This window comes from Salarias fasciatus, chromosome 1 (assembly GCF_902148845.1).
Source record: "Salarias fasciatus chromosome 1, fSalaFa1.1, whole genome shotgun sequence".
NCBI classification, from domain to species: Eukaryota; Metazoa; Chordata; class Actinopteri; order Blenniiformes; family Blenniidae; genus Salarias; species Salarias fasciatus.
In genome coordinates, this window is record NC_043745.1 from 33,636,572 (window position 1) to 33,649,320 (window position 12,749).

Consider the following 12,749-nt stretch of genomic DNA (forward strand, 5'->3'; position numbering starts at 1 on the left):
TAAAAGTGCAATAATACTAATGTAATGCAAATGAACATGTCAGCCTGAATTATGTAACTTATTAAGTAGCTTTAGGGCGACTTCACAGCCAATTACAGTTTATACAAATATATGGGTCAAATGAATGACTTCTTGCCATTGTAAATTTGGTGTTGTGATGATTAGAACTTTATTTCAGAAAAAAAAATTTTTTAGAGAGAATCCATTATCTATTTTCTATACTTCTATCCAAATCAGAGTCACATGCAAGGCAAAGCAAATGTATTTATAGAACACCATTCAAATACAAGGCAATTCACAATGTTTTACACAGAAACTAGAATTTGGCACTCAGAGAGCACAGACCTCCGCCACAGCACAAATAACTCACCAACAACAATAAGAACTCCATATATACTAAAAAACATTTTATTTCTCCCCAACATAAACAATATATGGGAGAAAGCTGTTTGTTGCATGTTCATATCTCAATGTGTTTCCTCACAGTGACTGACACTCCGGAATCCCCCTATTTTTGCCTGTTCTGGATCCTGGTATCCGTAATACTTCCGTGATCTGGATCAGCAGCTGATTTCTCTTAGAGTCAATGAAGAACTTACACTGTAATTTTTTGCTAAGCCCCCTTGTCATGTATTGTTGAGTTATGCCCAACTATGTCAAAGACTGCCCTATCTCTCAATGATAAAGAATCCTTTAAAAAATTCCTGGATCCAGACAGTGATCCGGATCATCACCAAAATGTAATGGATTCTAAGTTAGCCCAAGACCCACCTTTCCACAAAGTTTCATTGCAATCCGTCCATTACCTCCTTGGCGGAGGTAATTTAAGAAAGACATTAAAACAAAGCAATTAAAAGTTCTAAGTGATTAAGATTATGAAATACATTAGAACAGAGGGATTACAGATGGCATTAAAAGGAGAATAAATAAAGTAAAATCTTTATTAAGATAAAATTCATGAAATAAGTCAAATCTGTTGTCTACATCCATGCAGGGTTTTTTTTAGAACTGGAGGGCAAAACTAAATCCACACGGACTCAATAGAAACATACAAACTCCACACAGAAAGAACCCATCTAAAATGTTTAAAGAGATTTTTTTAGCCCAATGATGCGTTTGTAATTTAGGATAAAAAAAATGAAAGCAACTCAGAATTGATTTGAAGAAAGAAATAATGAAATTTAGCTTTCATCTCTGCTTGTCACAGAAAGTTGGATCTTTTTTTTGTAGTTCCACTTTCAACTATGGCGTTCTTGTAGCAACTCCTTTTCATTTAAGTCGCTGTGTGACTGCAGAACAGGAGTGTATAAGTCAACTCTAAAGACCTTCAAGGACTCTTCTAACCGATGCACCGCTGAGCATGTGAAACTGAGTGGGAAAGAATCTGCTTCATGTTGCAGCTACGTTCCTGCAAAAATGAAGAATTTAACACAGATATTAAAAAGCAGCGTTAATCAGCATGTCTCTTTATGTTTTGAACTCATATGCATGAGTTTTGGTTGCACTTTCATTTATAAATTTAAGAATGAAATGCAATATATAATAAACACAAGATTGTGTTTCTTATGGTCCAGAAGAATGCAGACATATTCCAAATATATTTTTAATGCTGCTCTTTCACTGTACTTCTTGCTGAAAATGACCAAACACAAAACAAATCACTTCTCGAATAACTAAACATGTGGAAATTGTCGATAAAGTAAAATCCTTTAGTTGGAAAATATGTATTTTGCTGCGGTATTATGCCGTTTTTGTTTCGTCTGGAATTCTGCACAGGACTCAGTGGATGCCAACTCTGATCGAACAGCAGGGAGAAAATGGAACAATTTAAATAATACATTGAGTGAAAAGTTGTCTCATTTATTCTTGCAACACATGATTGAGGACCAGCAGGAGTCTGACTTGTACTGAACCTCACTGCAGGGCTGCGTTGGTCTAAATATGTGCTATTTGTATTCTGCACTATTCCCTCTGAATAATTTATCTTGAGAGATTTTATTTTCCATAACCACTTAAGTTAAGCTATCACGATAATCCATTAAAACAGCAGCTTCACAGATCATTTTTATTAGTTCTTTTTCTATTTAATTACAAAAAAGCCATTTTACTATAACCTTGAATGAAGTCAGTGTTTTTATAGATTTTCTGTCTTTTCTGCAGTGATTTTTGACTCCGGACAAAGTTACATGATCAAATTTACAACCTGTTTAAGATGTGTTTATTTTTCTAAGGTGTTTTCTTGCTGTATTGGTAGAAGAACAGGGAGTCAGACTGTGTGTTCCTCCTCAGGTATGATGGTTTCCCAGTGTTGAGTCTTGACCTGTTCGACCCCTTGGAGGGCCTGCGGACTCCCTCGTCCCGCCTTGCCGCCAGGCACAGCTGCCCCACCAGCCCGGCCCCCATGTTCAGACGCACCAAGCAGGTCAGCAGTGCAGTAAATCACAGAACAGCCCCCTCGGGCCTTTCAGACCACAGTGGAACTGATGTCAGACCACTTGAACGGTTTGAAAACACAACGTTACACAACTCCATGTGTATTCTATTAAAATAGGCTCTGTTATTGGTAAATGCACTGTGAGACATATGCAGTTTATAATTACCGTGCATATAGTGTTGTATTTTTGAGTTCTTGGACAGTCATCATTTTCTAGGACACCTCTGGCACATAAAGCCGTTGGAGTGTGTGTGTGTGTGTGTGGAGGGAGGAGACGTTCGTGGCTCGTTTGTGTGGAGGAGCTGTGATTGTTTTATTATGTTCTTGAAACCTTTTTCTGTATTTATTGATGTCTTAAATGAGAACAGTTCAGAGTGCCAGACAAAAAGTTGATCTTTTATAGGGGAAACCATTCACGTTCCAGGTTTACGAGATAATTTCAGTACATTTCTCACATTTTTAGAAGAGTACATGTGCAGAGCTTCATGGATAAAAATGATCCAATTAAACACTGATCTGATTGAAATTATTAGATTATCCTCTGTTCCAGTGGATTTAACGAAGTGTTGTAACCCTGTAAAACACAGTCAGAACTGTGTGTATATATCTGTCATGTAACGTTCCAATGAAAAGCTTCTTCCAGGAGATAAAAAGATGGTAGAAAAGCACAGCTGGTTGAAGCTGGCGACAATGCTGCTCTTGAACATATTGAAGTACTTTGAAATACTTTATAAGGCTCGATGGATTTAAAGTTAACAGTGAGTTCTTTAACCAGATCCAAAAGTAAAATCCATTTTGTATATTGGCAAGTTTTTGGGTAAAGCTGAATGTGGTATCATGTGTGTTTGTCACAACCAGCCTTCCCCACACATTAATCTGATCACTTCATTCAGTCTTCATGTGAACAGGACAATCTGATCCCTCAACCACATAAAAATCCCAGCACCGTTCACATAACACTCATTTATCTATAATAGATGAGTTTCAGCGTTAATTGGAGAGAGCACTATCCATTAACGTGGACCAAATCTGGGTAAAATAATGTAAACAGTTTATTTTGACCCATATTTTCTTAATCTTTCTTCAGACAGATGTCATATTTGGGAACTACTCTATTTCTTTTCAATATAGAAATAAAGACAGTCACAAAGTTGAGATTAGCGCTGCTTGTGTAGGATTTTCAGAATGAATGTAAATGATGTTAAAACATGACAATTCTGCTTTAAAAAGTGATGTTTTCTTCTTTGCGTTTTAAAATCGCCACTTTCCCAACATGTGGCAAAATTCAAGCACAGTATCCTTACTTTAGATTTATAAATCCACTGAGGAGTGAATTTAATTCAGGCATTTTTTTAAGTTGTAAATCGTGAGATTCATGTGATTCTGGTCAGTTTTACTATTTTACTCACAGATTTTATTGTGAAGCAGTAAAACGTGATGGTTTTACTGTTTTATATCGCTGATGTTATGAAGTCTTAAAAAGTAAAATCTGGCCCATTAAATACCCTTCAGAACAGTTCCTTATAAAGAGGAACATTTGAATAGAAAAGGTTAGTTTCTCCATTGTGTGGATTTTATAAATGGTTTTTAATCCATCCTCTAGTGTTGGAGGTTCTGCCTCTTTGCCAGGACTCCATTCTCTAGTAAATGCCCTGAACTTACGAAATCAACCATTGTCGTGTTCAGCAGGCTGGACTGTTGGAACAATTTCTTTTGTTAGCCTGAGTGAAAAACCCATCAGGCAGCAACTTCTCATCCAGAAAGCTGCTGTCAGAGTCCAAACCAACACCAAGAGAGAGGAGAGCAAGTCACCAGTGCTTCAGTCGCTGCACTGACCTCCTGTCTGTGAAAGGATAGACTGTTAAATTCTTTCTGTAAAACACTACATGGTCTCTCGGGCTTAAATATGTCTGTAATGCAGCTTATAAAGGATTCAGACCGTAAATCATGTGAAACAGGTTTACACAGAGTTCAGGGTCAAAGACCTTGCTTTGCGTTGAAGCAGCCTTCAGTTTCTCTGCTCTCCACTTATGGAACAAACTGAAACTGTCAGATCATTGAAATCAGGGCTTAGACTTGTTTACAGTAGCGTATGTTGCTCACTGTTCGATCAACTCTTCTGAAACTGTTATTTTTATGTCTGTTCAGTGTTCCATTGGCTTTGTTTAACATCTTTATGATCTTAAATATAATGTCTGTCAGTGTTTTATTTTAATATATTTTAATGCATTTTGAAGAAACTGGCCTCACTGATTATTATAAAAGTTTCAGACCAAAAATTTCAGTATTTGCTGGTTGTAAATATCGCAGTTGCCCATTAGGCAAACATTTCATAAAGATGCTTTAGGGATTCACACATTATGGAAAAGCAGCCAGAACTTTTATAGTTTCTTTTAATGACTGTAAGAAAATGGATCCAGTTCTCTGAGGCAATGGTGATGGGACAGACAGTTTTATGCACATTCATATCATTTCCTCTGGGGGTCTTACACGTCCTTGAGCGTGACATGTTTTTGTCCTCCAAACCGCCTTTGCTTGCGAAGGAGATCAAATCGGCTCAGAAGATTGCCAAGAAGTACTCGTCCATCCCTCAGCTGTGGTCCAAGTGTCTGCTCCGCCACTGCTACGGCCTGTGGTTCATCTGCCTGCCGGCGTACGTGAAGGTGTGCCACTCCAAAGTGCGGGCGCTCCGCACGGCGTACGACGTCCTCCGGAAGATGCAGGCGAAGAAGCTGCAGCCACCTGATGAGGTAAATGCACAAAACGCCCCCACCCCTGCTCAAACACCACCTCTATTTTTAGAGACTGCAGTTTTTCTGCCTGAACAAACCAACATGTGTGTGTGTGTGTGTGTGTGTGTGTGTGTGTGTGTGTGCCAGGTGTGTTACCGGGTACTGATGCAGCTGTGCGGACAGTACGGTCAGCCTGTCCTGGCTGTCAGGGTCCTGTTTGAGATGAAGAAGGCCGGAGTCCACCCCAACGCCATCACATATGGCTACTACAACAAGGTACAGTGCCCGCTTATGATAAAATGTCTAAGTATTGTCATTTGTGCCTGATAAAACCTGCAAATTTACACCCTCGTTCATGTGCATAAAGAGCCGCCTGACATTTAGATGTGGATAAGATAAGATAGTGCGGTGTCTCACAGCAGCACTAATAAAAATATACGAGTCTAGAAACCAGGATGTTTTTTTTTTTCTGTGCATCATGAATATTCTGCTGATTCTGCAACAAGTTTGACTAATGCATGAGCACACCTATGACAGCCAAACACGTCTCCGGGAGGACTGTCCACCGGGATGCTCTTTTCCCATCAACAGTGATGAATGAATATTCAGACCGAGTGCCGCACGGATGACGTGTTTCTGCTGGAAAACACAGAATTACTGTGTCCCCTTTGTTCCCAGGACTGAATCCCGATGGAAATATGCATTTTTGAACCACCTGCTTTTAAATCCGTGGTACGCAGTGTTCAGTTAATCTTTGAATAGAAAAAAAAACAAGATTACATTACATGCCTTAGTATTCTTACCTTACAGCAACAGTGTGTCTGGTTTGAACCTGCTGGCAGAAGTTATCAAAAATAAAAAAGTAACAAGAAAAAGAGATCAACATGTTTTGGAGTGATTTGAAAATCAGGTCACATTTGCCTAATTTAGATAAATGCAATATCACACCTCATAGCACAATCAAAAATGATCCGTCTTCTGGCTGAATTAACACGGTATTTAGCCAAAGGGTTTTCCCAGAATGGAATAGAAGAGACCTGTTTTGCAGTTGCATTGTAGAAAACTGCGGAATAAAATGTGTATAATACATCTACAACATTACTAATATTAGAAAATATAGAATTTTTGGTTTGTTTGTGTGTGTGCATTTTACACATAGTTCCAAGCCTTTAGGATTTGTGGTTGTTTGGTTTAATTGTATTATGTGTCCCACCAAATATGCAGTTTTACAGCTGCAGACAGCGAAGCACAGGAGTGGGAGGAGGAAAGAGAACGGGAGCGGGTCAATAATAATTAAAGAGCAATCCCTGCTGAGTAATTCTGGTAACTCTTGAAGGAACCTTTTATGTTCAGGCTGCTGGAACCAGGGTTTCAATGTGCTTTCGGGATGAGTTTTTTACACTCTGAAACAGTTGTTGGGTGGAGGGTTCACAAATGATGGAGTTGAGGGGCTGAAGTGTTAAGCATATGAACACATCGACGTCCATGTTTATATTTCTTTACACAAGGATGGCAACGAGTCTTTCACTTTTTTTGGCATTTCTGTTCTTTTTATAGTCAGGTACTTCCAGATTATTTGATAGAAATGCAGTGAAGAGGACGGTATACCTTAAAGTGAGGCAGTCTGGATCCATTGGAATGACCTCAGACTGACATTCAAACCTGATAAAATGAAAAGTCTCAAAAGACTGAGAGGTGCGTCCTGGATTAGAACATCCTCACTGCACAGATGAAACATAAAAAGCGGCCTTCATGTTTTCTTTCTTGTCTTTATGATTCACAGTAGAGTTTAAATAATAGCATCCGAGTTATTACACCGCTGTGCTCGGGAGCTCAGAATTCATTTCCCTTCGGTTGATACTTACAAGGAAGAGACACTTCATCACAGTAACGCCTCCACACACATTCAGCTCTCGAACACAAAGAAAACATCAGCCGCATTTGTGGCGGGCCCCCGGGGTTGCTGGAGTGTGTGTGCGAGCTCACCCCCAGGTGTCAGGATGAGTGGTGACTGTGTTATCGCCGCCGCCCGTCCCTGATCTGGCAATCAGGGGCCGCGGAGGAGTAAATTGGCTGACGTGGGCGCAGGCTGTCAGGAGCCAAGGCCACAGTCAAGGTGACTCAGGTCCACGCCGACACCTGAGACGGTCTCGTCTCATCTTGGACGTGGACGGCCTGGAGGCAGCCGGGCGGACGAATCCCGCTCGGGCACAAAGTGTGTGTTCACTGCAGCTGCTTCACCACACGGTCGCAGGTGTTTCTTTTCCTTTCGGGCTGTTTATTATCAGTGTGTTCACACACAGCTGTGCATTAATTCCTCATTAACTAACAAGAAATACTTAATCATTTCAAATTTGGATTTTCAGTTCTATATTAGTCCAGATATAAGGTACTCTTTTTTTACCCTCAAGAAATGGATGGATAGGTGAAGAAAAAGTGGGGTAGTTTTATATTAAGGGGCCTGTTATTCTCAGCACGAGATTCTCAGAAACAAGGAGCATGCTGGGTGCAATCGGCAGACACCTGATCGAAGCAGTCAAACATCAGCCTGGTGGGATGAGGAGCCAGCCACAGCTTTAAAATTCTGCTTCTTCGAGTGTTTGAATGCTGGAAAAAAGAAAAAAAAAAAACCCAGCAGAACGAGACACTTGTGTGAGGAAAGACTGTAGAGTGGATGTCAAACTGTAGGTGATGAGGAAACAGCTGAGAAGTTCAACCATTGAACAGTATTACTGTACTAAAGTAGTGTGTACTAAAAAGTATTCATCTTTACAACAGCTTTTTATTTACATGTGCTTTTATCAATTTTGGATCACTTTATCACTTTAGAAGAGAAAATTCATGGTTTTCTAATAATGAAATTTCTGTGCAACAGCTTTTTCCAACGTAAATGGAGCAACGAGATATTTTCACCTTTTTTCCTCCTCACATCATCTTTAATTGCATTTCATGAATTCATTTTTTTATTGACATTGTATTTTTCTAACTTTGAGGCATTTTATTTAATACTGTATATATTCCATTGTTTTCAATCCTTCTATTTTATATTTTGCTTTGAATTCAGTTTTATTTAGTTTATTGTATATTTTACTTTGACACAGTTTTTTTCCCCAATTTCGTCTCACATGAGCTATTGTCCATAATTTCTGTTTAATTTAAATTTTGGCACCACTTTATTTTTAAATGGACTTTCGTTAAAAAGTGCGGGTAACATTTATTTTTGCCGTGGAGTGTTTTTGACTTCATGAGGTTGTTAGTGTGTTAATTGGCAAACCGTGTGCCTGTTATCGCCTGTATGATAAATATAAACGCAGAGTGAGCAGGTGATGAGAGTCGCTGAGCTTAAAGTCTGTTATGTGCTAATCTGTGACCCTAGGAGGTGTTAGCTGCAGGGATTTTGTTCCTTCCCACCGACACAGCAGTGTTCCACTCTGTATGTGTGTGTGTGTGTGTGTGTGTGTGTTTTTGTTTGTTTGTTTTTTGTTTTTTTTAACAGAACTATAGATTCCAGTTTTGGTAATGCGACTCTCAATATTTACGTCTCTCTTTTGAAACTATAGTATTGGATTCCAGTTTGCTTGATTGTTTTTTTAACTGCAAAAATCACATTTTAGAACTTTTTATGGCATGTATTATGTGAGAGAACTTTCATAACTTCAGTAACAAGGCTGCGCTGGGAGAATGATACTTGTGGGATTATTGTGGTGCTATTTTTAGCTTCTGAGAGCTCAACCAAGAGCTTATAAACTTTATAAAGGAGTGAAAACACCAGCAAAAACTCTCAGTTGCACAAAGCAGTAAAGACATACTGCTGGGAGACTGCGGCACACTGTCTTCTCCTGTGTTTCCTTCATTCTAATGTTTCTACTTCTGTCAATCCGGACTGATTTGTTCCAGCCGAGACCGTCTTAAAGACTCTCGCTCTGGTTCTTTGGTGCAATCTGCAGATCAGATGATCCGATTCATGGACTGATTGAACCAGAGCTGCCACATGTCAGCAGTTTTCAGAGAGGTTATCGTCAAAAGTATTAAATTTTTTGTGGAAGAAAGCCATCAGTGAAATAAATTATTTGACGATTGCACGAGTCATTCCTAAAATAGAGCTATTTTAGGTGAAATTGGCCTAATAACCAAACGTCTCCTCTTACGCCAAATCCGGTTCCCGTCTTTGCTTGAGCACCGTTCATGCGCTGTGATTTTCCTAACGACGCCGCTGATAACATCTCCAGGAGGCGCAGCCTCATTTCAGCCGGCACGGACCCCTCCGAGCCTCCGCCACCACAATAAACCTCCGTCCTGTTCAGTGGCATACCGATCGTGCTTCTCTCACGGGGGCTGCAGAGGTTTATTTTCGTGGCAGACAGAGACTGTCGAACGTGACTTGGCCACCAACAGCTGCGGCGCCTCTTTCCTTCACTTTGGCTTTGTGGATGCTGTGTGCGACTGTGGCGTGAACGCCGCTGCACTTCAATGTCTTTGATGGTTTTTATTCACATGGGTTTGGTTCAGTGTGAGTGCACTCACTTAAATGCTGAGTTAGAGGCGAATTGAGTGAAGTTGGAGCTGCATTCCCAGAATAGTCAGACTCCTAAGATTGAGATATGTATTTAGAATAAAAGAATGTTTTACTGCTCATAGATGCCCGTACTTCATAACCTTTTGGGGAGTCTCATATAGTTTTAAGTCGCATTCTCTCCTGAATATTAAACATCCAAAAAGGATGTTCTTGATATCATGTTTGTGAGATCACTCAGCGGGCTAGTTTAGCTACTTTTGAACATTCAGGCATCTAAAAATCAAACTCAAGTATTTTTCATCATGTCAGTAGAGATATCACTCAGCTGGCTTCTTCTGTTTGAACTCCCGGTTGCCTTTTTTTTGCATTCTGTCGGACTTCCGAGTCAGGATTAGGTTGCAGGGCTTAAGCACTTGGGCAAAGTCATTTCGTCTCATACTCCTGAATGCATACGGGAGTAACTCCACTCTGTCATTATCTGGGTGTGTTGCTAAAACACACTTTTGAAGTCAAGTTTTACTTGGAGCAATGCGACAATTTGGATTTTAGGGGTCATGTAAACGTGGAGGCTGAGACAGGAAGTCAAGCAAAACTGCGCTTGTAGTTCAAGCTTAATAGTTTAATACCATTTATTTTTATATTGATCCCAGAACAAGTGATGTGTTTTTTAATGTTATCAAGTTTTTATAAGAGAAGGCAGATTATATGAAAACACTGAATCTCACACTGTTCTTTCATGTTGTTATTCCAGATATTTTGAATATATAATATACCTTGAAAATCGAGCTACAACCTGTTTTTGTGACCTGCCTTCATCATCACCATCCTCCTCCTCCAGGCGGTGTTGGAGAGCACGTGGCCCTCCAGCACCAGAGGAGGATACTTCCTGTGGATGAAGCTGAGAAACGTCATTCTGGGCGTGGCGCAGTTCAAACAGGCGCTTCGCCGCCACGCCCCCCTCACTCAGAGCCCTCTGTCAGGTAACTATCGTCGTCTGGAATTATCTTGCCAAGTGACACAAAGCTGGGATTTAATTATTGTTTCCAGAAAGTGCCTCATTATGCTTTGTTTTTTTTTTAAGTGTGCAAATGTAATTTGGACCACCTCAGTAGGAAAAGACCCCCCGTGGAATTCTTGGGGTCCCGGACCCCAGGTTGTGTAACTTTGGTTTCATTAATCTTATTTAAGAGGGGAACTTGCATCCTCATTTTTCTGTGTTTACATCCACTCCTGGGGGTTTTGCATTCAGTTAACGTAGAGACCTTGACACTTCCACAGTAAATAAAGTGCATCCAGATTTGTAGCCCGCAACAAAATCCAACATCCTCACACTCTCTCCTGAGCTTTCCTGCTTAAGTGTCCCTTCTGTCTCAATTACCAACGTAAACACACGTCTCCTTCTGCACCGCAGCTTGTTGGATTAGCCACCAAACGCACATTTGCCAGGAGAACTGCACCCGTCTGCAGGCCGCGCAGCTAATTAGCTGCTCAGCTGCAGCGCATTTACCAGCATCACGACAAAACAGCAAATCAGAGGCACCGTTTCAGTCGGCAGTTCTCTTCTCCCTAATTTGTCCTTCAATCAGAAAAGCCTCCAATTTGAAGAGACTTTAGATGGCAAAGAAAAAAAAAACTCTAATACAAGTCATTCATATTTTTAAAGCATTTAAACCCAGAGGAGTTGTCAGTCTGACAGAGCAGGATCAGAATCATTATCCACCCACAATGTTAGGATTTCACTTCGCATTGTTGAGTTTAAAGAAAGTAAAGAAGCCTTCTGTCAAATTTAACTTCAATTTCACCTCCTCTTCATCTTAAATACGGTTTTGTTGATATATCTCTTCAATGAATAAATTGCAAAGATAGCCTCTTACTGCGCTCTCTTGCCACTGATGTGGAAACGACAGTATTATTTTTGAAAGAAATTGCTCAAGTCTGCAGATGTGAATCAATACCATCCTTTGATTACCTTTACTCTCTATCAACCTACATATTTTCTTTTATTGAGTGATGAGGAAAATGTTATGTTGATCGAGATTAAGATACTGATCAAGTATTGTCTTTTATGGCTCCAGTCCAGGATCAGAGGAATAACTTAAGTTTTCTAAATTAGATTTTCTAGTGAAATGTGATGAATTACCAGCACACATTAGAGGTGAAAACAGATTCCTGCCCTCCCAACAGGTGGGATTTCATTCTCCTGCATGTCAGCAATAACCCGCACACCCAGCGCATGGTAATCCAAAACCTGCTAATCCCAGCTTTTTAAAAATATTCCCAGCTTTTTTTTTAAAAAATACTCCCATAACCAGCTGACTCCTTGTCTTCCTCACTGGTGCTGATTCAGTCCGACAGAGATCGATGAGGATCGTGTAAAACGCTCTCAAACACTCCCGCCTACACACACATGCTGCTGCAGGATTTCTACACTATGCATTTTAGATTATTTATGACACAAATTTTTTTGTTTTGTTGGGATTTGCTGCTGACTTTAAAACTTCCTAGTTCATTTCTGAAAGTGATCGGACAGATGTAACAAGAGAGATCATTAATAAATTCAGTAAATTTTCATATATACTGCATATTTTTTGTGCAATTTGTGTACAGATGTACATACTTTGTTCTATTTTGAAAAAAAACATTAAGATTGATCTGCATATTCCAGTTTCAGGATGACATTTTAAGAACATATCAATAAAAACAAGACAAAATGGAAAATTTTTTTTCATTCGTTTTTCACACTATAGGAGTAATGGCTGGACATGTTGACGATCAGTAGTAACAATGATAAACATGAATGTACTATTAATGAAGGTAAAATTCAAAGTTTAAATTTGACTTTACTGTCTACATTTCAGTTTCTCCAAACTTTTTGGCTTCAGTTTTTATGTCCTCCTATTAAATATTTTGGCTTTATTTTCAAAATGCAAACTGAAAACATGTCTTCCTCCCTGTTTTTGCATTGATTCCCACCATGTGCTTCTTTATATCCTGCAGGAAAATAGGCAATCAACTTCAGTTCCTTTAGTTTAAAAAAACAGAATTGGCACAGCAAGTGTTTCTCATG

At 39.6% G+C, this 12,749-nt stretch overlaps 1 protein-coding gene across 1 annotated transcript in view; it reads left to right on the top strand.

Moving 5' to 3' along the window:
* The window catches only part of LOC115386896 (C-myc promoter-binding protein-like), an 86,356-nt gene that overhangs the window by 55,328 nt on the left and 18,279 nt on the right, over nucleotides 1–12,749 (top strand). The window contains exons 17-20 of the mRNA XM_030089355.1: nucleotides 2,290–2,422; nucleotides 4,978–5,184; nucleotides 5,314–5,442; nucleotides 10,521–10,662. Of these exons, the coding sequence (XP_029945215.1) occupies nucleotides 2,290–2,422; nucleotides 4,978–5,184; nucleotides 5,314–5,442; nucleotides 10,521–10,662 (611 nt within the window). The remainder of the gene's footprint in view (nucleotides 1–2,289; nucleotides 2,423–4,977; nucleotides 5,185–5,313; nucleotides 5,443–10,520; nucleotides 10,663–12,749) is intronic.